Source organism: Eublepharis macularius, chromosome 2 (genome assembly GCF_028583425.1).
Source record: "Eublepharis macularius isolate TG4126 chromosome 2, MPM_Emac_v1.0, whole genome shotgun sequence".
Classification (NCBI taxonomy): domain Eukaryota; kingdom Metazoa; phylum Chordata; class Lepidosauria; order Squamata; family Eublepharidae; genus Eublepharis; species Eublepharis macularius.
The window spans coordinates 32,293,603-32,319,834 of NC_072791.1; the positions used below are offsets into that span (position 1 = coordinate 32,293,603).

The window sequence follows — 26,232 nt, forward strand, 5'->3', positions numbered from 1 at the left end:
AACTTGACCTGGCTGGTTACCTTTTTGAGGCTCTGTGAGCATTACACTAGGTCTCTGCCCTTGGCCTTGTAGTTCAAACTGATGTTTGCCTTGAGTCATAGTTGGGAATCTTGCCAAGATGTATCTGTGACAGCTACCTTAGCAGAACCACCCATGCTGCTGGAATGTGACAAACAGTGACAACAACAGTGAAAAAGGTATGTTATCACACACAAATCCGTCATCATTAATCTGCTCTTGAAATATATATGGGAGGCTGAAAGCGGAAGAGATGTTCTGAGTCTTCGTATATAAATACAAAAGGGTCAATGTTGGAACCACAGCATTACAGGGGGAACTCTGCCTTGAGTAGTCATATAGATCAGTGAATTTTAGTAGATACTGATTGGGGGGAGGGGTTCAAGACTGCATATGCTGATAGCAAACAGAAGACATAGCCTTATAGTGAGACTGACCATTGGTCTATCAAGTCGTTACTCTTTACTCTGGCAGTGGCCCTCTAGGGTCTTAGAGGTTGTTCACATCACCTACTGTCAGATCCTTTTAGAACAGAGGTGCTGAGGTTTGAACCCAGAACATTCTGCAGATGCTGTACACCGAGACCATGCTCCCTTTTAATTCAAAGGTATTTAAAAGCACGGGAGCCAGACTATCCCACCACTACCAAAAGGAAAGGATAGACAGCGAGGGGGTTGTTCGCCAACTGTCCAGGACACAAACCTCTAAACGGGGGCTGACCTTGAGTCTTTAATCTGATATGTAAAAATTATCTCGTGATGCTTTTCATGGCTTAGATCGAAGTAGGATCCTTTGCTAATTGCTGGCAGATTGAACTGCTGTTGCAGACAACTAAATGCAGCTGGTCCAAACACAGAGGACCCGAAGTCGCTGGGATCGTCAGAAAAAGCCGCACAGAATTGTTCTAATAAATAAATAACAGGCAGAGAAGACTCTTCCCTTTCGTGATGAAATGTGGCTGCCTCTGTCTTTTACCTCAAATAATTTATGAAAAACAAGCTAAAAATATCACAGCTGTCTTGGCCAGCTCACTGGGCATCGTCACCGCTAGGTTAACGACAGCAGCCTGATCCTATGGCTGTCTGCATGCAAATAATTCCCTTCGATGTAAAATCTAGTCTGAAACACTTGGTTAGAAATGAGCTGGTTGGGTAAGCTTAATCCAAAGGGAAGGGGAGGAGGCAACATCGAGGAAGGTCTTAGCTTCTATGCCCTGTAGTTGGCCCTCCAGATCAACAACTTGGCCGCTGGGTGAGATAGGATGCTGGACTTGGCAGCCTACTGGTCTGATCCAGCAGGGCTCTTCTTATATTTTTATGACTGGAAATCAGAATTCCCTCAGGTTTAATCAGGGCAAGGGGGAGTAGAAGGTGCAGCTGACCAGGAAAACTAAGCCTCACCTGCTTATGTACATTTAACAATCTTCTGATTTGCAGAAATTAGCAGCGGAAGCTGCTGTTAAAGGCCAAGGAGCAGTGATCAGGGAAAACAAAAATTGGCAACCCCAGCGGAAAATGTCCTGTAGCTAAAGCCATCTTCTCTTTTCTGAGGAACATTATTATATCATTAATTTTAACTCAAATACTTTGCTGTTTTTTTTAAAAATATATGTTTCAGTATCCTACCTCAGGGTTGATTTGCACAACGACTTTTGTGGATTGCTTTTTTTTAAATCCGCACATGACGAAGTGGTCCCGTTAAGGTTTGATCAGAAACATATGGCATTACAAAACAGAATGTTTTCAGTGGAAAGTTTAACATACACATTAACGTTAAAGCCCAATTCCGTGTTACGTGAACAGGCCACGTGCTTCCTCCTTCCCTGGCATGCTGTGGTTTCATTCCTTCTCCCCCTCTTCTGCTTTGCAGCAAATGATAGTTGGCTGTTAACATCTAACCTGGCAAACTATGGTTCAAGCAGCTGCATGCCCTCAAAAATCAGAACTGGAAACTGCAATCAATATTTGGTTTTTTTCACGCAAGGAGAATGAGCTTATGGTGTCATATGCAAGGTAGACTGACAAATTGACCCACAGTAGCGCATAGGTGAGAGTGAGAGTGAAAACGGGCACAGATTCCAAATTGTTCAGAATTGCAACAGAACTCTCAAAGATTTTAAAATGAAAGTAAACAGTTCAATGCATTAAATGGCAAAAGACAAAAATCTGTTCACCCACATTTTATTTCTTTCTCTTCTAAACAAACTCGGGGGGGGGGGGGAATCACTTTTCACATTTTAAATAGTATCATTAATTTCAACTATACAGTCCTTCAAAACACACAACTTAAAATTAGATGAGCCTTTTAAAAATGAGATACCATCCAGTTACAATAAAAGGGGATTTTAAAAAACGTTCTTACAGGAACCAACAATTTCAGACTCTTATCGCAGTGTTTCTTTTTAGCATGTTAGAGAATTCAGGGTATTCTACAATTTTGTAATTGTCTATATATTTATTTAAGTAATTACTATGAATGTTGAACAAGCCTGAACCTAGGTAATACACTCTCTGTGACATTCATCCATTCATAGAATCTCATTGTTGGGATAGCAATGTAAATTTAAATTTATTAAAAGCTCTCGGTTAAGGCTTGTTTTTGTAAAATGGTCAGGGGTAGGAAAAGGGGTTTGGAAGTCCTAATCCAAAACTGGGATCATCTACATAGCAGTTTCCGCCTTGATTTTCCTTGCCTCAACCCCCAACATCCCCACAAACACCACCGGTGAATTTTTGTGGCTTTTTTTTTAATCAGCAATTGACATATCACTATAATATTATAATATCATTACACTGTGTCTGTTAGGTCCTCTGAAATCCCAGCTTTAATTTTTTTTAAAAAAGGTAAGTTTCTAGGCCCTTTTGATGCACAGATATAAGAGGAAAGGCATATCTTTCTAATGAAGAGAGCTCAAGACTTCCTTTTAATAGCTGGGAATTGAGAGGACATAGGAGACCGTTATAACATTATAATGCCAAAGTGATATGTCAATTGCCATTTCTTTTTAAAGCCTGGAAAAGTCCTTTGGTGGCTTTGTGGAAGGAAAATGTGGATAAGACCTTTAAAATATACTTTAACTGCAATTTTTTCCAAAAAAAGATTATGCCAAACCAGATGTGAGAATGGGAAAACACAAAAAGGGAATAATTAAGAGGAGTTGTCATGTGGATGCTGAAACCTCCCCCCTCGTCTGTGTGGAAGCAGCCTAAATTACATCCTCCCATACATATGCAATTGCATTACAGTATTAAAGAAAACATAAGGAGAGGGCAGTAATGGATCTCCCACATAACATGCAGCCTGACCTTCAGATACCATTTGGTCAGAAGTTCCAAAGGGCAATTAAAAGAACACTGAGAACTTTCAGGGAGCAGCGCAGAATTCAATGCAAAGAACATCCCCACCCCACTTTTCCAACTGATTCTAAATGAAAAGCCACCTCATCACAATTATCCATTGTCTGAAGCAGCTTGCTGGGGAAGGATTTTGTGACAATTTGCTAGAATTGCTCAGAAACAGATTTAAGAGAGAGCATTTCTTCTCTCTCTCAACACCTGTTGTTTATAAGGATGATTGAAGAGAAATCAACAGGCTGTGATCAGAAAATTCAGGCAGTAAAGAGCTCCAGACAGGCAAGTGAAGTGGTCAAAAAGAATTGAAAAATTCACTTGTCAAATCCACACTAAATAGCATTCTTCACCTACTTATTAGCAGTCATTATGCTAGAAGGAAAACAGTTGCTATGTCCTAAGGCTTCATCCTAGATCGGTCTCTGAATTTATAGGGTGCAGTGGTGCTCGAATTCTCTTTTATGGTGTTGGATGGAAAGTGAGAGACTCAGGGTACAACCCTTAAACCAATCGGTAGCCACTTAGGATATTCACACTGTGAAGGGGTTACAGTATCATTCATTCTTTGCACAGAGTGGGGGTTGGGGGGGGGCTAGCCTGCTCCTGGTTCACAATGCCGATCACTGCAGGCATCTTGTAAGCTACGCAGTCTGCAAGACAGGTGGGGAGCAGAAGAGCACAGGGTTGAGGGTGAACAGGAGCAGGTGGCAGCAATGAACTTCCTGAATGCAGCAGAGAGGTGGCTGCCCTCAAAAATACCAATAAAAATTACTGGATAGTCAATCAATGGGAGCAGCCCATCCCCAGTAACTGGGCATGACTAGTAGAGAGCTCTACTAGGCATTCCGCAGTCCTCCCTTAACCGACTACTTCTCAGCCTGCACTCTTGTGGCACGTCATTTAATTGCCATGTTATCCTTGCTAAATTTGTATGTATCCTGCACATAAAAAGGTTTCCTCCTCCCATAGTTACATGTGTGAATTTTTAACTCTTATTATACCAAATGCTGAATTTGAGTAACGTTCCTGACTGTGCCCTTCGCATATACACATCCAGCACCCATAAACATAGTCTGATATTTGTGGGAGAAAGACCACTGAGACAGGAACATAAAGTAATTAGCTTAGCAGATACTGCTGAAAGCAGGAAACAGACCAGAGGTAGGTGGGTAGATGGGTAAACAGAATGGCATAAATTCACCTTCAGAAAAAGAAAAAGTTTTGCAAAAGAAAGAGGTGGGAAAAAAGCACAGCCCACCACTGGGGGGGGGATCCCAAGAGCATGCGGGGGCCAGATCAATGAGGTTGGCCTTAGAGGCATGCATGCTGCACCTGCAAACCTCCATTTCCAAGCAACAGATATGAGCTCAGATTGCCCTCGGCGGTCCTCCTTTGGAGCTCCTGGCTGTGTTGCAAAAAAGCAGCTTTCATAATCATAAACCTCAGCAAATCAGCCTCCCACTCTCCCAGGTGTCACAATGTAATGACACTGCCAGCCAGGAATACTTGATTGGGGGGAGCAGCGGTTTGCAGGCTCTATTGGCACTTCGGGTATTGAATTGAACTTGCTGCCACTCCAATTGTCAACACGGAACATTTTTAAGGGGGTAGCCATGTTGGTCTGCAGTGAAACCGCAGGATTTGAGTCCAGGGCACCTTACAGTGCAATCCTAAGCAGAGTTACTCCAGGATAAGCCCACTAAAATCAATGAGCTTAAACTCTGTTCAGGATTACACTGTTAGAGACCAAGTAAGCTTTTGTGAGTCAGAACTCTCTTTTTTTCAGACACGAGTAGGAATGGCTCTCCTGGACTCCAGGTGCCCTGGACTCAAATCCTGCTGTAAAAACACAGAAGTTGTAAGGCTTTTGCCACAAGGATGGGGGGTAGAAGGATGCCCCTCTAGCCAAAGCCCTTTGAGAACAGAAATTCAAGATGTAGGTTTAATCTTTTTCCATTTCTGTGGTTTGTTTCAGCTAACCTTCCCAAGGTTCTGTCACCCCATCATCACTCTTACACAGAAGGCCCTGAGCTCTGAGCCCAGGATGCCAAATGCATTTCTTAGGAATTACAGTGGGGTGCCACCTTACTACAACAGGACAGAGGGGGAAATGGCTAGGGAAAGGATCCACACAAGACTTTCATACACAAATCAGCTGGGTAAAATCGGGGTGGGGGAGCTACAGATTACGCAACATGATGCAAACTTTAACAGTTCCTCGCATGGCCTTCTGCAGTACATCTGCCAGCCTGGAATCACCCTCAATCCCTAGTAATTATTTCTGCACTTCTGGAGCTATCCGGCATTAGATCCAGAGAAGCATATGAAATATCCACAACTTTGTCTTATGAGATAGGCTCTCAGGGGGCATCCTGCATATGATTTTGCTTCTCTGGCTTGTTGTGCTTCTAGAATTAAATTTAACAGGAGGCTGGGGGGAAAAAGTAATCATCAGTCCAGAGATATACTATTCCTGGGTTGGCTTCTGCTCAAATAAAACTCCCTACTTTTGTTAGAGGTAAGATCAAAGCTGACAAAGGAACAAACACTTTTTACATCTTGTGGCAGCTAGGATTAACCCTTCTAACTGCCCCCTTTCACAAAGTTCACATGGGATGCCAAAATTGATTGACAGCACATTATCACATATGATATTGCCTAGAAGCAAATCCCAGTGAGATATTTTGAAAGGTCACATAACACTGTTTAGTTTCATCAACAAGCCAAGGTAAAATGCCTTTACAGCACTGTAGTTAGTCATTTCTATACCTTCCACATGGTCTTAATTCTACCCTGCCTTCTCCCAGGCAAGGAATTTTTTTTTACAATTTTATGGGATTTTGTTACTGAAATTCAGAGTTTTCATTGCTCAGATAAACTGCACCTGTTCAAAACATTTTTTAAAAAAATACGCCTGCTGTTGCTGTCCAATTTTATTTGTTCCCGGTTTCCTCTTACTCCACTGGCAAGTACTCCAAAACTAACAGTATAATCCTAAAAAGAGTTACTCCAGTCTAAGCCTATTGAAGTCAATTGGCTTAGACTGGAGTAACCCTTCTTAGGATTGCACTATAAGTATGCTTTTCTGTGTAAGGATGTAGGCAGCAGAAGTGTAAACGGTATTATTCTGCAAGGCCTGCTACCCTCACCAAGCTTCTGAACATACTAATATATGAGCTTTTCATCTACTGGCTTGAAAACGTGCTTACTCATTCCATCTTGGAAAGATGGCATTACATAATCATGTAATTTGTGTCACATGATCTTTTATGACCATTTTATGTTGTGGTCCATATTGTGCCGAGGCCTGCATGTATTTTGTCCAGTCCCAGTTCCACTTCTGTGCTTTTAAATCCCCAGAGACCCCTTCCTTCTAGTAAAGGAGAAACCATCTAAACATCACCATACTGGATAAAATTCAGGACTCGGTTTTTGGGGATGCAGGAGTCAGACTAGAATTATAAATCAAGGTATCAGGGACCAGCTTCTGAAACAAGTCATACACTTGCTAGCTGGTAAATTTTTCAAGTGGGATATGTTTTTACTTTATTCTTTCCAGCCAAGATTTTTTTTCTCCTGAAGTCAAAAACCTTAAGTTGTGACTCATTTTTTTATTTGCTTTTAGCTCAGGTGATTACCACAGCATTTTCTTTTTTCGTGAAGCTTTCAAGTACCTTGTTGATACTTTGAAACATTTTTTCAGTAAATCAGCCTATCATGAAAACATAAAGCTTATTACAGTCTGGAATGTGCAAATGGTTTCTTTTCTACATTCTGTATCTTTTCAACATTCACACATGGTGCAACTGGTGGCACAAAGGCTTCAAGGTGCTCCGATATTTACAGGATGTGCTTAGACAGGAGACAGAAGTAACGTTTTAACACTGGGAGGTGATTTGAGAAGTTGGTTTTAACCCTCCAGACACGCATACATTTTATCTGCACTGAAACAAGAAATGATTTTGCATGGCTACTTGCTAAAGTGATTAAACTGCATGGTCAGATACAGTAAGATAACTCTGAAACCCAGGGTAAGGGGGCAACTTCAGGAGAAGGCCTCAGCCTCTAGGCCATCTTTACAGGCTCTCTATGGTAACTGATTGGGTGCTGTGTGAAACGGGTTGCTGGATTAAATGGACCACTGGCCTGGTCCAGCAGAACTCTTATGTTATTCTTAGGTTTCCCTTCAACACAGTTCTGTTTCAACCATGGAAGAGCTGGCTGTGGGCAACCTGCATTTCCAGCAGAAATGTCACAGCTAGTCTTAAATTGCTTCTGATTTTATTTTTCTGGCAAGATGAGGGATGAGTGTCTATACACACATGTCTTCCTTTGAAAGAAAGAAAAACATGTAGCCTGCTGGACACACAAAGCAGTGACACAAGATAGATGACATACCTCCTTGGCCTGGGAAGCAGCTTGCTGATCCTGTGCTTGACTTGTTAGTATGGGCATCTTCAGTGCAAGTTTTGACGCTTAGCTCATGCTGTGACAGCCTTCAGCCTGCTTGCGAGGAAGGCAGGATATAAATCCAACAAATAAATAAATAAAAAGCTAAACCTGTCTTCGCCTTCAGGAAGTATGCAGAACAATGAGAAGTTTAACTCTAAGGTTCCTGCTCAACTAAAAGGTAGGTGTTGGACTTTGCTGTTTAGGAGTTCCCCTGAACGGAAACCCCAGTCAATGAAACAGGAGCTCTCCCAAGTCCTGCAGAACTCAACCTCTCCTTGCTATTAGGCTCTTCCTGGACACACTATTTGCTTTCCAAATACCCACTGACAGCCCCATTCAAGCTGGCAGGAGCAGCATGCTGCACTTTCAGAAGGTTTTTGGAAAGCTGGAACAGTACGTGAGAACTGGGGGGGGGGGGGGGGGGGAGAAGCAGCACACAGCAACAGAACTGTCTGATGACATTTTGAGCCAAACACTGGCCACATCCATTTCTGAGTTTTTTCAACAACCAGACAAATAACCCAACACGTACTGTCACGATGAAATTCTTACATCTGAGGAAATTAGAAAATCATCAAGCCTACAAAATTTGTACAAGGCAAGTTCCAGAGTACAGATCCTCTTTACTAGAGAGCTGCTGTAGCACAGTGGTTAAGCAGTTTGGCTGCGAATCAACACTCTACTGGTTCGAATCCCACTACTGCCATGAGCTCAGTAGAGGTGGCCTTCGGTAAACCATTCCTCTTAGCCTCAGCTCCCCAGCTGTATTGGGAGAATAATAACACTAACATGTTCACCGCTCTGGGTGAGGCATTAATCTGTCAAGAAGAGCAGTATATAAGCACAGTTATTACTACTACTACTACTACAACGACGACAGGGCCTGTTCTGAATATCACTTCAGCATATAGTAAATACAGAGATTTAAAAAAAAAATCTCTCCTGCCTTCAAGGAAGTGGGTTGTAGTCCAAGACAACATATACTAGAATAACAAGACTCCTGTTTGTTTCCCATGCAACTGAACAAACACAGGTACCCCTCAGGAAAAAAAATTACACCTACAATATGGTCTTCCAGTGTAAGCAACATGCACCATTACATACAGGCAATGTACATTGGGAAGGGTCATTTTTCAACACATCTAAAGGTTCCAATGAATGGCATGTCATGTAAATCTTGCCTGATGTACATGACAGGCTTGCCTTGTACTTCAGCGACTGAGGGCCAGTGCGGGGAAGGCCTAGTGAGGTTAGGAATGTACAGACTTCCATGAAGAGTACCATAAATCCTAGTTGCTGCTGGGTTCTGTCTCACTTGTATGATTCCCAGTTCCTTCTTTTACACATTTATTATTATACAGCACCATCAATCTGGCATTTTATAGAGTATGATAACTCAAAAACAACCAGGCTCCTGCCTCCAAGGAGTTTACAATCTCAAATCAACAAGGGATAAATGACTTGTGAAGGAACAAGTTGTAGTTAATCAAACCTTGGTGGGTGTCAGAGTTAAAATTGCCCTCAAGTCCCTGCCTGCCCATTTTTCCAATATCAACAAATAAGTAGATCCCTGTTCTTTACTTCTTTCCTTCCCTGCCTCACAGCCTCAAGCTATTTTTTAAAAATTTAATGTATTGCTAGAGCTTTATAATATTTTCTGTTCCAATACAGAAATTCCAGAAGCATCCATAATAGGCTGAAGAGAACAGAATGAAAAATAATGTACTGTTTTTATGTTATACTTTCTGCTTTCTAATAGTTTAAGAGTTCCTTCTGCAACGTACCCTCAAACCACTGGATTGCTGAACAAGTTACCCAGGAAATTGTTCAAGATTGCCCTCCCTGAAGGATGTTAAGAGGAGTCAAGATATACATACGACAAATGTAATTAAGACACTGTGGAGAAGGAAGGGACCACTCATACACTGGCTTCTTGATTCATCAACAACTCTAAGAAAATATCAAAACCTCTTCATTGTTTTGATAACACCAATGTAGGGAAACACTGGAGACAACTGGGCAACGATGCTGAGTTTGTGGTTCTGATTAAATGAAAGATGCTGATTTTAAAGATGAAATGCTTTATTGCCTCCTTCGCTGGTTGACTTTTTATTATTTCATAACTGAATCTGATGGATTTCTGTACTGTTTGATCTCACTGCTGGCAAAATACCAAAAAATACTGTGAGTAAAATACAACTCTTCCTCTAGCTATTCCGCAGATATCACTGGCAACACTGGGCAAGAGACCCACAGTTTGATCCAATGTAAGTTTACTCAGAAGGAAGTCTTGCTGAGTTCAATTAGGTTTGCTTCCAAGATTATGCGTTAATATATCGGGAGTCCATTGTCACTGGGAGTTGGTAGATTTCAGGCTGCAGTCGATATATCCTTCCACTCTTCCAACATTTCCTGTACATAGAAAACGTGATCAGAGAGAAAAGTTCTAGCTTAGAAAACTAGTACGCTAGGTAGAAGACTATGTGTAGAGTTGTTTTTTTAAATAATGGGGAATCATGTGATCCTTCATTCCACAGTCTAAAGTGGTATAGCCCAGACACAGGATCACAACTCAGTAAGAAATGGGCCTGCGATTATACAGGGATTTGCCCTATTTATTTATCTCATGAGGATAACTAAAGCTATTACTCATGGACTCTTTCCTGCAGATTAGAACAAACTCATGATTTCACACAGTTCTATAAGAAGAGATTACTTGCAAGCAAAAGAGAAAGGGTAATAGCTGGTTTCGGCTTAGTCCTTTTACTGCCAGTAATGGATGTAAGCTAAGTTAGTCCAAACTCTCCGTATGTTGCACATGCAGCTCAGCTGAGAGTCTGCCAACCTTCTTCAGCATTCAGAAGACAAAGCAACAGAAAAAAAAAACCCTGGGTCACATTGCACAAGTGTAAAGGAAGAGTCAACTGGTATTTGGCAATTGGCAATATGCAAAAATAGCATATGATGTTTTTGCCCAGTTTTTAGCTTCACTTGCTTCCAATTTAAGCACACAAAAGATATATTACTTCTTTTAAATGCATCCTTTTAGGGATGCAATCCTCTGCATGCTTATACTTGGGAATAAATCCCACTGAAATTGGCAGGACATTATTAATACAAACATTCGGCTGCATAGCTCTTAAATATCTTTCTTCTGTAAATGCACCCCTCGTATTTTGCAAAAAGGACACGTTTTCAGCATTTCACTTTTACCTTCCACATTTATTGCTTTTAATATCTAACTAGTCTTTCTATCAGCATCTCCCCTTCACCCCGCAGTACGTAGACACACAGAGGTAAGCTACATGCAGGTTACAGTGTAGTATGAAATGACTCATCTATGTCATTTCAAAGTTCTTGTCGCATAATTTGCTAAAAACATTTTTAAGCATTAAATTCAGATACGGTACTTCCAGGAAGCAGATTATTCCATGCTTGCTGTGTTTATTTAGGCCAAGGGTCCCCAACATGGTGCCAGCAGGCACCTTGGTGCCTAAATTCACCCTGTCACCCAAGGGTTTTTGTAAAGTTGATGTGGCCAGGTGTGGTTCTTGCCTTGCAGGGCTTTTGGAGATCAAACTGGCTATGCAGATTGTTTCAGGAGCATTGTTGCTTTTATTCTCACTCCTCTTTCCCAGTGCATTTTTAAAATTACCCCTCTTCTCCCTTGTGCTTGGGCTTTCTCTGTGTATTTGGCTCCTCTTCCTGCAGCAGCTATTTTGTGGTTGTGTCCACTGCCCTGAGTCAGAATTCTGATGATGCCCACAGCCTGAAAAAGGTTGGAATGGAGACCCCTGATTTAGGCAATTTATGATTACCCTGCTTTTCTCCCTGATAGGTATGCTTACAAGCATACATAAGTACAATTTAGACAACAGGTTTGAACAAATAAAGTACAATTCAAAGAAACAAAGAAAAGAAAAAGTACAAAATGACATCCTAGACAGGTTCTGGATCCAGTATGCTGGTACATCCACAGGCTGTAAGACATGAGCTATGAGTCAAAGACCAAGAGCTCTTTGGCTCTTCACACAAGTTATGTGCCTCTGGCCATGCCCCCTAGGCCCCTATGCTGTAAATACATAAGCATCTCATGTTCAATTAATACCCAAGTTTTCTGGTTCTCTTTATCAGCAGACCACCTTCTTGTTTTCCCCCATAATAGGAGGTTCTTTTAAAGTTGCCCTTGGACCTGGATGTCTTTGGTGTTCTCCAGGCTTCCTGATGATATAATTCCTAATCAAAATTACTTTGCCTGGTGTGCCCTGGCCCAGATCCTACCCAATATTCTGCTTTGGTCCCAAACTTCTTATGTATCTCCTTACAGAATGGATATACCATTTGCATCCTCTAAAAATCTGTGCTGACTGAGGCTTGTGCTATTTATAGCTATCTGGAGTAAAGGAAGAACAGTGAAACAGCCACTTCTATGGACAATGCCAAATTATCAAGAAGAGTAAAGGATTTCTCCAAACAGAATGATCAAGTGCACCCACAACACTATGCTGAGACACAGTTTGTGTCTCTTGAATCAAAGCTTCTAGCAGCCAGCTACAGAGCTGTGACTTCTGCACTAATGGTACCCTGTTTCTACCACAACCATGCAGATCAAATTCCATATTACAAGGATCCCAACCAAGCTCTACCAGCCTGCCATCTCCCTGGGCACTCAAGTCAGCTCAATCCCAAGAATCTGTCTTTGTCCTCCAAATTCTGTAAGTTCTGTAAAGGAGCTTGTGGCTTCATTAGGGCAACTCGTCTTTCTGGAAAGGACCCTGGCTGGCTGACAAGGCAGTCCTAAGCAGAGTCACACCCTTCTAAGCCTACTGAAGTCTTCTTAGGACTGCACCATAAGTGCCTATCCTCTTCCCTTGCTCCCTTTCAGAACTTGACTTCCTATCTGTCTCTGGACCTCCCGACTTTTAACCATTCCCTTTGGAACTTGGCCCAAACTTGTCCAGGTCTGCACTACTTGTCTCCTGAAGGCCAACCAGACAAACAACCCTTTGTGGATTCTGACCATTTGGGACCTGAGACCAGCATCCAACAGTTATACCACCACTGGGTTCATGCTGTGCAGTTTAGGAACACACCAACTCATACACCAGCTTCACTGACACAGAGACAGTTCGAAAATTCAGCTGAGAAAAACAAAGGTGGGTTTCCTGCCAGTTTATTTCCATAGTAAGACTTTGCGTGTGCATCTATTCATTCATAACTTTTCCCAATCACTTCTCTACCATATAGCACTCTGTGTGACTCACAAAAAAATCAAAAACATCTGTGTGTAATGCAGATGTTTCGTCAAATGACCCCACTTTGATTAATGTTGACATGCAGATATGAATACTAGTAATCAGACAGTTTCTGCGAACATCCATTAAGAAATAAATAACTCTGTAGACAAACCACCAGAAATTTAGGTAACCATCACCATTCAATGTTGGTATCTCTTAAATTTCCAGACATTCACAAAATTCATTTGAGATTATTACCATATTTCAGATATTTACTGTAAAATACACAGGATATAGGCTAATAGTAATAACCCAGAGATATCCATATGTTAAAATGCATGCTGCATGGGACTAGTACCATGTGCAGTAAACTGACATATCTGCACCTTCATTTCCATAACCAGAACTGAACAACCATTTGTGGCTGACAGCAGAATTAAACGGCAATCTGACATCCAATCAGCAGTCGGTCTCTTGTAACAGTTTACAGGTCTGCTTCTGACTCTCCCCCTACAATTACATGCAGCAAGATCTAGTGCAAGTCATGCATCTGGAACTGTTCACAAATAAAGCCCAATGGTACGTACTGTCTAATACAGATCAATGCTTATGTGTTTACATACCATAAGCTATTATCATCACTATGAATAGTGTTATCCAACTAGAAGAAGTGGATAGACAGAACCCTTACTTCACCTCTACCACTGCAGTGTGCCCAACAAAAGCATCCTCAGGATTTAGGGAACCCCAGGAACAATGTCGGGCACAATGTGGGGAGGTTCCATAGTGAGAATGGGAAAACCAGCAAACATCACCTTTCTCCATAAGTGTAAATACCCTCCTGCTGGCAAAAACCACCACTGGATACACGGGTTTGGATCTTATGTGTGTTTCTCTTGCTATTCTCTGTGGCCTCGGCACAGGCTTTCCTCTGCTGTAGAGCTCACTTGGTCTTCCACTAGAGCTTCCGCCTACATAAGGACTCCTTGGAAAACACTTAACTTGCTCATGCACAAGTGCTAGAGGCAGAGGAAATGAGAATTACAGCACAGGGAAGCTTCTGCTGCAGCTGGAGAGAAGCGGGGCGGGGTGGATGTCTTAGGATCCGAGCCCAAACATTTAAATAAATAAATAAAATACTGACAGAACTCAAGGGTTGCCCCCCTGTAACTGACTGTCAGTGGAATTAGGGCAGACTAAAAAAGTACTTCTTTACACACAACACATAATTAACTTACTGCATTTTCTGCCACAAGACAAATGATGGTGGGTAGCTTAAATGGCTTTTAAAGGGATTAGACAAATTCAGGGGAGCAGCTTTATCAAGAGTGCCTAGCAACAATAACTACATTGAACCTACATGTCCAAAGGTGGTCCACCAATGAATACCAGAGGTAAAACTGTATAAGACTTTCTTTGCCTTCATGTCCTGTCTGAGGGCTTCCTGAAAGCATAGTGCTAGCTATCGAAGGAAACAGGATGCTAAAACTGATGAGCTAGCTGTGCTGTTCTCATATTACATTTTGATATGTGGAAGCACATAAAAGCTCACCTCTCTCTGTTTCCCCCTTGATACCTCATTTACATAAAAACACAGGAATACTGAGAAATCAGATGAATGAAGGCCAGTCAACATTTTAGATCGCCCTCCTCTGAAATGCACAGTGAATCTGAGGACAGATTCAAGTACCTATGGTTGGCAAAACCCCAAACTTGTAATCTGTTCTTGGTAGGCATTAGTGGAATTGATATTGTCAGCTTCTGGGAATAGATCCCATTCCCACTCAGTGGGTGACCACAAGCTGTATTTTTAGTTTAGAAGAAAACCATTAGGATCCATTCCACCATGAATCCAAGAGATAAAATGGGAAGATGTAATGACAGACCAGAAGGACAGCCAGTGGGCAAATGTGTCAAATATCTAGCTGAAGGAAGCCAGTATTATCTTCTGTAATATGGAGCAGCTAATACTGGCATTAGAGGCCACATGATACAAGAATACTAGTTTTGCTGATATGATCTGTTGGTGTATGAAAGCAAAAAGTGAGCCCTTCCTGCTCTTTTAAAATACCTTCACATGGTTCAGAACTGAGTATAGTATGGCAACATCCTCTGTGCCTGTAGACTGGCAAAGGAGAAAGTGAGATTTAAGGATAAGAGGTATCTGTGGCCCCAGAATATAGATCAACATAATCTTTTAATTTGGTCACGGCCTATACTGTCAGAATGCTTACACAAGAGACTCTAAGAATGTCTCTCTTATTTTTCCTCCAGTGAGTGTTTCTTAAATTTATCAATAGGATATTTGCAGCACATATCTCAGAAAACTGAAACTCAAAATTTTAGATCAATACCTGCTTGTTTTAAATAACACAACGGACATACACTTCCAGGGCTGTTGACACATGAGGTTACAGTGAAACATAGCATCTGCCAACTCTCAGGCAAGCACTGCATCTCCTCAATTAAAAGCGGTGTGTGTGAAGTACTGTCGAGTTGCAGCCAACTTATGGCAACCCCCTCATGGAGTTTTCAAGGCGAGAGACTAACAGAGGAGGCTCACCATTGCAGGCCACTGCATAGAAAGCTGGACTTCCTTGGTAGTCTCCCATCCAAGTATTAAACAGGGTTGATGCTTCTTAGCTTCTGAGATCTGATGAGATCAGGCTAGCGTGGACCAATCAGGTCAGGGTAGCGGAAGCAGAATTGAGTGTGCCAACATGTTAGCATTTAGGGTCATAATTTGCATCAGTGTAACAATATCATCGCAAAACCAGGGGACATTCCAACCAAGTAGTTCAAGGACCTCTTAATGCAGACTGGGGAAGGGATTGGAAGGTACAATGGACTGCATACCATGGAAATCTAGCAGCAGGAGACAAACACGGCATCTGTGGCCACCACAGAAGGGCAGCTGAGGCATACTCTCTACTGCACTTGAGTGCTGCCATTCCAGATGACCACAGGGCACTATTACAGCTAGAAACTGAGCACGGATCAAGTAATACAAGGGGCAAAAAGAAAACATTTTATCAAAGGCTGATTCTGGACTGGTCTCTCAGTCTGAATAATTTGTTGTTCGATTGTAGACTGAACTGCTTTCACACTCCCAGCTTACCCAGCTACCTGCTGACTTGACAGCCTGACTGCTCCCCAGCTTGACCATCGACCATGTGTTCAGAGCCTGTTTTGTTTCCAGATCACCTCATTGTCCTACAGTGATGTTTTGGCTTCTCCTGCCTCCCCGTCCCTCCCTCAATGTGCTGCATATATCACTACAACCCAATAAGCAGACTCTTCATTTTTCACACAGTATACTGGATCTTTAAGAAACCGTGTTGCACTTGAAAAGCCACATACAAAAGCCAAACAATCACCCTCAAATCATTATTTCGTTGCCTTCATCATTTCTTCACAGGCACAAATGTAACAAGGGCCGCTGCAGGCCACAACCATCTCCAGGACAAGTCCGTGAAAGCTTAGGCAAGTTTCTTTTGACTGGAAAAAAAAATTATCTTTCCATTTTCACTGGCAAGCCCTTGAGTTCCTGTGCTAGCTGTCTCAGTCTCACCAACTTTTGTCCTCATTAAATCTCATTCCTGCCTGGGCACAGTCTTTACAGCTGACACATCACTGCAGCTCTTGCCACAGAAGCACAATAAAGCAGGACTGAAACGCTGGCAACATTTCTTCAAGCTCTTCATTTCTTACCTGGCGCCGTGCAGTTCTCTTTTTCAAGCGATTTGTTATTTGATGCCATCAATCTTCGATTCTTCCATGATTCTGACACAACATTTTTGTTGACAATAGATGACTCTTGTCCTGCAGAAAAGACAGACATGGTGTTTGTACTGGCAAAAACAGCTGCTTATACACACACATATACTATATAAATGTTCTCAGAAGTGAAAGTAAAGGGTTGCACCTTCTGTTGGCACACATGATTACAAATGGGTGCAAGCATCTGCAGAATAAGCGTCAAATATAAACCAATGCAAACAAAAGTCCAGCATCCTGACTGCATTGGTGCTAAATACAGAGGTGCCACTCAAATGTCCAATTTAACTGTTTCTTTTCACAAATATGCACAAATCTGCATTGTACTATGCTCATATGTTCACCTGGTACCTTTCTCTTCCCTTGACATGCAGAGCATGATGAAAAAGTGATGGTTTAAGATAATTCCAGTCACCCAAGATATATGGATACAGGCACATAGCTTACCTGGACTTGGTTTTCCCTAAACCCTGATTAAGAATCCTGCTGGGGGGAAGGGGGGTGCACATATCACATGCACATTCACACATTATGGAAAACCAGAGTTAGTATCAAATTACCATTTCTTGATCAAGATCTGCGTGAGACAGAGAAACAGGGACACATGAAGTGAACATTTAAGTCCAGCACAAGCCATATGTATTTGAACAAAGTTAAATGGGACATCTGAACATAATTAACAGATACTTGTTTGTTTAACTGTGGCAAGAATCACTACTCACACAAACAGGCTGGGAAGTTTTTCAATAGTTGCAGATTTTCCCCCTCCTTCTGAGTCACAAGTAATGAGCACAAGTAATGTGTGCAGAAACAGGCTACTAACTTTTGTGGATTTATTTGCAAGGTTCTTACATACTACAGAAATAGTGCAAAGAGGAGTTTGGAGGGCTTACTTGTAGCATTGGTTAAAGATGGATACAGTATAATACTCAACTCATCAAGATGCATTTTTCCACACTGAATCTTTTAATTACTATTTTATGCCTCCCTTTATTCTGCACTGCTATTCAACCTACAGCCCCTCCCCCATTCACCTGAGTTATCACCTGTAGAGATTCATGCTGTAGCAATCTCTAAAATAGCCCAGCACAACATCACCACAGTAATGCTATATAATGGGTGGCGAGGGCGACAGCAGCAGAACTGATGCCTCTGACCATAACTGGCTGAGCTGTTCTACTGTCACAGAGCTAAGAGAAGGTATCTCTTGTCACTATTAGTTTTGCTGTTATGATCTTAGAAAACCCAAGGAAAGCAGAAAGAGAAGGAGTAGAAGGCTGGAAACTAGATAGCAGGACTCCTACGCATACGTACTAGGGAATAAGTCTCGTTGTATTCAATGGGATTTACTTTGGAATATTCATGCTTAGGATTGCAGTGCATGACAACTGCAGACCATGGAGAGGCTATGGTTCAAAGCCAAGCTACAAGTGACACCTTACACAGGTTGGACACTTGTCAGCTTACCTCAAGTTTTGATGGGAAATGTAGGCATCCTTGTCTTGCAGCTGTAATGGAGAGCCAAGCTGTAAAACCAGGACGCCTACGTTTCCCAACAAAACTTGAGGTAAGCTGACAAGTGTCCAACCTGTGTCAGGCGTCACTTGTAGCTTGACTCTCAGTGGTAGAGCATCTGCAGAGCATGCAGAAGGTCCCAGGTTTGCTCTCTGGCATCTCCCATTAAAAAAGGATCAAGTAGTAAATAACATGAAAGACCTCTGCCTTAAACTCTGGAGAGCCACCACTAGTCTAAGTAGACAATTCTGACCTTGATGGACCAATGGTCTGATTTAGTACAAGGAAGCTTCTTGTGTTCAGCCCAAAGAATTTAATGGAACCAGGATGGGAAAGAGAAGCAATCTAGAGAATTATGAGGAGTATAGAAAACAGAGAGGAGGAATCATGGAGAGGAAAGTAGGGGAAAGAATGGGGTGAAAAGGAGAAATGTACATGGCCTGGAACTGACCTGGAGTTGCTGAAGTTAGGGAGGCTGAGGGCCTAACTGGTTTAAGTCAAGGGAGTTTTTTTTTCCAAATCATGTCCTCAATCAAACAAAAACTGTTTGAGTATACTAAAGAGGAACCAGTTCAAACAGTGCAATTTTTACAGGATTTTTATGAGAATTGGAGGAATAAAATGTGGGAATTAGGATGGAAACTTGCAAAAACATAACTAGAAAGCTTGGTTGCAAGGAAAACTAAACATAGGTGCTGCAGCTAGCGATACTAAGGTCAACGCAATGAATGGAAAAGGCTGACAGCAAGCATCCCTCAGGAAACAAAAGAAGACTACATTTGCTGGTCAATTAACAACCAGACAATTAGAGCGCACATGGAACAACCTGTACAGAACTTAACATTAGTCTCAATTAACACCTCATGAGTTCCTCTCAAGGACCTGTTTTAAGAGCACAGCACAGAGGCAAGTTTTAAAAAAGCCTTCATTCTAAAGCAGCCCAGTAGGGATTGCAATTTAAATGCTCAAAGAGATAGATACAAGTCGTTCAAATGGAGACAACTGGGCAGAGATCTTGCAGCTGGCATCCTGGGTTGATCCAGAGAGGCTGGGCTTCAGAAAAATAAGGTAAGGGAGGTAAAGTAGATTGCTGGGTTGGGCTGTATATTTTAAAAAATACTAACAAAGTCCAAAGTGCAAAAGGCAAAAATAAATGAAATGGATTTCAACTACTATGATTCAGTATGTGCATTACATATATGTTGCAATGAATTCGGATATCTGGATTCTGTTTACTAAGGATTCTTCATGAATAATTTTTTTCTTCTCAAAGGGCAGAAATATACATAGACCTGCAGATGTCAGACTAGATTCCTGCTCAGAAGCCGCTACTCACAGATCTTTCCCGCAAAAACCTAAGCAGAATGTGTTTTTCCAAAGGTATTCTTGCAAAAAGTTGAGACATAATAATCCTTCAGACACCACTGAATGGTGTATGTGCACAGATGACTGATATTAACAGATTCACTCACATGGTCATCAAAACTGTTAAAGTCAACTGCACTTAATACAATCCAAGGTACTTGGATTACTACAAACATCTGAACACAGGACATTTATACATCTCTCCCTTAAAACAGGGCACATGAAGTAAGTCTTGAGTGATTAGGCTGCAAGTGGTGAAAGTGGGGTGAGGGAATGTGAGAGGAAAGAGGGCGGCTTCGGAAGTTATTTGTTTAAACCCCAGCCACTCACAATCAGTAAAAAGGGGACACGCAAGCTTTGATTAGCTGGTTGGTAGCTTGTAAGCTTTGTGCTCCCTAAAAAGGCTCTCATTTGGAACCCTACTAGAATAAGGTACTTAATTATGAGGTAAGGAACAACCCCTTTTTAAAGCTATTTGACTGGACAGACAAGACACAGATGGTGATGAATAACAAAGATTTATTTACAGAAAATAAGGTGCGTAAGAAGGTAAAGGCAGAAAAGAACAAGAGTCCAGTAGCACAGCTCTCTTCTTCAGATACGGTGAAGTAAAAAAATTGTGTAAAATATTTCAGTACATAATGTAAAACTGGCTCTTAACAACAGTCACCAGAGATTGTAAGTTTTCCCAGTGGGAGTTAACACGTTGAAACTAAGCGTCAGTTAATATGCACAAACAACAAGGGGAGATCTGCATCCTTTTTCTCCAGATAAGTTCCCTCAGCGCTCAAGGTTCACTGGAAGCTATTTCCCCAACTGACAAGATTACTGTTCAGATTCTAGGCCACTCCTTTAACTTAAAAAAAACCGTTCATAGAACCTGTACACTAAAGTTAGGTTTTACAGGTCCTTAACTGGGTGCTTATTAGTCTCGCTAACACAAATTTTCTTCCCTAACCTGACCCCAAATCCTAACTAAACACTAAAAATAATGGCTAAGTTGACACTCTTATCTAGAGCCACATTTCCCTGTTTGAGGGGAAAGTCTCTCTGTTCCCTCTCTCAAACTGAGGGCCAAGCTACAAATGACAAATGACACAGGTTGGACACTTGTCAGCTTCCCTCAAGTTTTGATGGGAAATGTAGGCATCCTGGTCTTGCAGCTTGGCTCTCTGACTGCTGTCCAATGGACTTTTCAACTGTCACTTGTCCAACATTCTGCCAAGCTGCCTACATTTCCCATCAAAACGTGAGGGAAGCTGACAAGTGTCCAACCTGTGTCATTCGTCACTTGTAGTTTGGCCCAAAGACTGGCTCAATCCCGTTATCCAGGAGTTCCAGCCAATCATTTGGATTTACCTGAGGCCAAAATCACAAGGATTGGTTCAGAGCCCTGGAAGATAGGTGGAACTTTGGGGATGACTGCCACACTAGAAACATCTGAAAAATTAACATTGTTATATCTGATGGACAAAATCTGAGATGTGAACAATGACTGCTTAATAGAGGCCAGCACTCCAGCACTAAGCAAACCAAATCACATATGGGATTATCTGTTGCAATGTGTGAATTCTGTAAAACACCACTCAATCAGCCTTAGGAACAAATTTCCTTTGGCAACCAGAAACCTTTGAGCCATGCTACATGTGCAACAGCATAATAATAGTAACAACAACATTCAATTTATATACCACCCTTCAGGACAACTTAACGCCCACTCAGAACCGTTTACAAAGTATTTTAATATTATCCCCACAAGAACAATTATCCTGTGAGGTGGGTGGGGCTGAGAGAGCTCTGGAAGAGCGGTGATTGACCCAAGATCACCCAGCTGGCTAAAAGTGGAGGGGTGGGGAATCAAACCGGGTTCTCTAGATTACAGTCCTACTGCTTTTAACCACTATACCAAACTGAAATTATAAGAGAACTCCTCTTCTACAAACACAGATTGGGAAAGAGGAGATTCGTTTGAGAAGAAGGGAAGTAGCTATGCTTGCAGAATGCTAGCTGAATTTATTAATACATATATAAACATATGGACATACTACCTAAAGTTCAGAGCTTATCATATCATATCATTGGAACTCTATATGTCATTCAAACTCACTAACACTCTCTCTCTATATGTAATAAACCACCAAATCATGATTAGAAACCACAAGATTAGCAAGCGTCTCCATCAGCTGAACCATGAAAGTAATTATGAATCTTCCCTCTTTACTGGTAATAATAAAGGTTTACAATACAAAGATTATTTTATCGCATCTTCTCATTTCAGGGAAATATACAGATAAAGACTGAACAAGGAGTTCAAAATCTAGTTAGTATGAAAGAGGAATTCAGCACTCCTATTTCATTCACAGGAGTTAACCTGAAGATATGTTCCTGTACAAGTTGTAGGGACAACCTTTATTTTAGGGCAGAGATACGCCATTATCAGAACAGTCACAAGTGGCTTTTCACCTGTGATTGGTAAATTGTTTTTCATGCTAAGGAAGTGGCTTTTGCCTCTCCTCTCAATGTATCAAACAATATGCACACACATTTGTTTTAAAACTAGATGCAAAATTGAGCATGTGGTAGTGATATCGCAGGTTCTAACGAAAAGGTACCCAGTACAACCAGCTTTTTCACAATTCAACCTGAATAATAACTTACAAAACTGGGGTTTTGAGATATATCTTCATAAAGGTAAAAAAATGAACGTGTGACCTGGAAGCAAACTAATCTCCTGTAATATCTGCCTTTATTCTCAATTTCTTCAGCAACAATATACATATGACACTTAGGTGCTGGGTTGGATTGGATATAATTCTCCTTTCTGGAAGGTGTTCCATATCTTTAGATAATAAAGGCTTATTAAATTATTTCCAGTACGAAGGGGAGTTTCTTGATTAATTGCATGGTTCGACTTAACTGCCCCCCCTGCCCCCAGAAGCTGTCTGCTTAAATAATAAAATAGGAGATGCTTCAACAGATCCTAATAGAGGCTTTATGCTAGCTGTTCTCCCATATTTACGAGAGGTTGTCCTTAAATAACTAGCCTGTTTGCTGATACAGAATATGGTGGTCTGTCAACTTTTTGTATGTGTGAGTGGGGGGAATATAATACAACCACTTCAAAATCTACACAGACTCCATATTGTCACTGAAGATAAAGTCAAGAAGCTGTTTTCAATTTCTTTCTGGTACTGCTTGGACCATATATATCTTAGGCATTGCCAACTCCATCATAAAAATCTCTAAAACCAATCAATAGCAACCTCTTAACAATATTGTGTTTGCTCAAAACTAGAGCAGCAAGGGCATGCAGAAAGCAATTTTGAGTGAAACTGTAGAAGCTGTTTAGATGGGTAGTCATGTTGGTCTGCAGTAGAACAGCAAGATTTGAGTCCAGTGGTACCCTAGAGATCAACAAGATTTTCAGATACAAGCTTTTGAGAGTCAGAGCTCCCTTCTTCAGAAACACGTGTAGAAGCTGTGTCCCAATCATTGCAAGTCTCTTTACTCAGAAACTGAGTACCATCCTGAACAGACTTACACCCTTCCCGGTCCAATGAAGTCAATGGGCATAGAAGAGTGTAAGCAGCCAGGATGTACTGTCACTCACCTTTCAAAATGACTTGCTACCTACACTTATGCCGAGCAAGGTTTGAGGGTCAAGATGGGATTTCAGCATGTTGTTTTGGTCTGAATTTAACTGGACCCTTGTTTAAAATGCTAAATCCACACCTGAAATAAAGGCAGCGTATAAAGTTAGTGCAGGGTCATAAACTCCTTAATCCCTCTGTCTGAAACAGGAATGCTAAAGGCCTCTCTTTTCCATACCGTCTGTACATTTCCCCCGAAGATCAGATAAGCCAAAAAATGTTAATACCTACTAAATCTTGTGGTTTATAAAATAACAAGTCGCAGTCTGGTGGTTTATAACCTAAATAGCTGGTGTGACACATTTAATTCAGGAATTTCAAACAGTCAACTCTGAACTTCATGTAGTATGCGCCTGTATCTATATATGTATTAGCAACTCCAGCTTAAGTTCTATAAGCACAGATATTTTCCTGTCTGCCAATGAAAACTCTTCTTTCTTAACCCAATGAAGAAGAGAGGGAGGAGATCTGAAGAAACAAGAAACCGTGTAATTAAAGGGCAGCAGTGGAGAATCATAAAGGTGCCTGTCAGTTACTACAGAAAGGGGATGTTTTTCCAAAAAAAAAAAAAGGCTGCAGTTTGGCTTGTTACATGAGTCACCTGTCAGAGGACAGGAGGGTCCTCCATCTTCAATGCTTCTTACTGGCCAAGGGGTCTACTAATGATCTAATGTCTGACCAAACAACCTGAAGTTCTCCATGACTGACTTGGGGTCTTTCTAGTTTACAGGTTAGGTCAGCACAATGTTAGAGGTTCCCTGTTTTGGGGTGCTTTGTCAGACCTCTGTAACAGCCTTAGCCTTCTGCATCTTGGCCCCTACCCTTTAGAACACCTGCCAGAGTAAGTCATACAGCATCTTCTCTGGCAATATTTAGGAAATCATGCAAGATAGACCATCCTGCCCCATAAAACCTTTGGGAGGTAATGCACTGTTTGCTGAATTATATAGCCTGGAATTCCGCCCTGAGCCCTTCGTGGGGAGGGTGGAACAAAAATCCAAAGTAAATAAAATAAATTATAATAAATAAATTCTAGCCTTAGGGCTTGGGTGTTTGACAGATTCTGGGGGAATAGTCTTTGTATTGGGGGGCATGTCTTTTTGGATTAAAAGAATATACGAGGAAAGCTACTGAAGGATTTTTTTTTAATTCTTGTCCAAAGATCACACATTCCATCATCTCAACCTGGCTTTTAAGACTGTATTTCCCCAATACCTGCTATTAGCATCTTGACTGACAACACAATCACTAGCCCCAACTAAGGACAGTTGGCAGTTTCTGGCCTCAGAGTTCCCTTTCACCTTTAATAACTACTTAGCAGAGCTTCTCTCATCCCTAGCAATAATAGGTGGAACTGCACCGGACAAACATCATCTTCTGTTAAAGGCATAGGAGCTCTACTGGTAGAGGATGGAAACGAACAATCATATAAGAAAGGTTAGAAGATGCCAATTTAAAATTTTGCACAGTTTTCTGTTCTGGAATATAATAGATCCACAGGTCAAGTCCCTGATGTTTTATTTCCCACACAACTGCCAAACAGACAGCAAAACTCAATAGTCACTCACTTGTAAATTTTAAGCTGGCAGTTTGGGCTATTTTGTAACCATTGTTACAAGCCCATATAGAGGACAATTTTGCACAACTTAACTTGCACAGGGTTCTTCATAAGACAGAAATGAATCCTATTAGATGGTCATCATCATCATTTTCTAGCAAAATTCTTCCCTGCTGAAAGCTCCATCAATGAGAAATATAGTTTTTATGCAATATAAGGGGTATTCTATATACCTCCCACTCATCAGGTTTTCTCTCCACCTTTTGAACCACATTTCAGATCTGTCAGCCAGTCATTCATACATGACATTCTTCAATCTAAGATATGTATTAATTTATTTAGGAAATGAGATGCTTCTCCAGAGAACATTCATTAAGTACTACAGGTGTGACTCAGAAAATAGACTGTTGTTCCCCAAAACTGTTGCATATAGTCAAGGTCCAACTCCCTAGAGTTCATAGTAGGCTAGTATGGAATCAATTCATGGGCACTAATCACATGATTTTTTACACGTGACAGTATATGAATTACTAATTTTTTTCCTTGTGCAAAGGTTCTCCTTCTTGGGGTGGGGGGAGTCATGTATTAATCTGCTCTGAGTAATCTAGCATTTGGTATGTAACTCTAGACCTAGAAGTACCAGTTTGAGCCATGCGTTGAAGCATCCATGAGCAAACCTGCATGGATGCTCCATCCCGATTAAGCCTTTCTTGCATGTGAGGCACGCACCTCTGTGAGTCCAGAAGAGAGGTCTATGGTGGCTATCAAAAAACGGCAAGCACACCACTGTTATTCCCAAATCCCAGATGTGAAGACGGAATAATGCATGTGTGAATAGGAGCCTGGAGAGGAAAAACTGTTGCACTGGAGAGAAACATCCTGATGGGATGGAGGAGCAACAACTAGTTACATTCTGGGTTTTTCCCCCCAGGGGCAGGATGTTACCCACCCGCTCCCTTGCCCCCCCCCCCCCAGCCACCTACCTAGCTTAGAAAGCAGGGCGGACATGCACCATACGAAGAAAAGGATCCCGCAGATGAAGCCGAGCTGCTGCAGAAGCATCTCCCGCCTCTTGCGAACTTTTCTCAGCTCCAAGAGGGGAGGCTTCGGGGGGATGCTCGGCTGCCCCATCTCGGCCCGGGGCTCGCTGGCCAAACGAGGAGGGCTAGAGGAGACAGCCTCCCTCCCTCTGCGGCTCTAGAAGCGGGGCTCACTCGGCAGGTATCCCCGCGCAGGGCTCCATCCTCAGCCGGCCAAGGGCGATGAAGGCGCCCAGGGAGAGACCAAAGTCACGATCAGGAAGGGGCGGG

At 41.7% G+C, this 26,232-nt stretch overlaps 1 protein-coding gene across 1 annotated transcript in view; it reads right to left on the reverse strand.

Moving 5' to 3' along the window:
• Positions 1–26,014, reverse strand: part of SLC24A4 (solute carrier family 24 member 4) — a 151,299-nt gene extending 125,285 nt beyond the window's left edge. Inside the window, exons 1-2 of the mRNA XM_054971780.1 lie at positions 25,906–26,014; positions 16,769–16,879 (exon numbers count right to left, since the gene is read on the reverse strand). Coding sequence (XP_054827755.1) covers positions 16,769–16,879; positions 25,906–25,984 — 190 coding nt within the window. The 5' untranslated portion in view covers positions 25,985–26,014. The remainder of the gene's footprint in view (positions 1–16,768; positions 16,880–25,905) is intronic.
• Between the last annotated feature and the right edge of the window lie 218 nt (positions 26,015–26,232).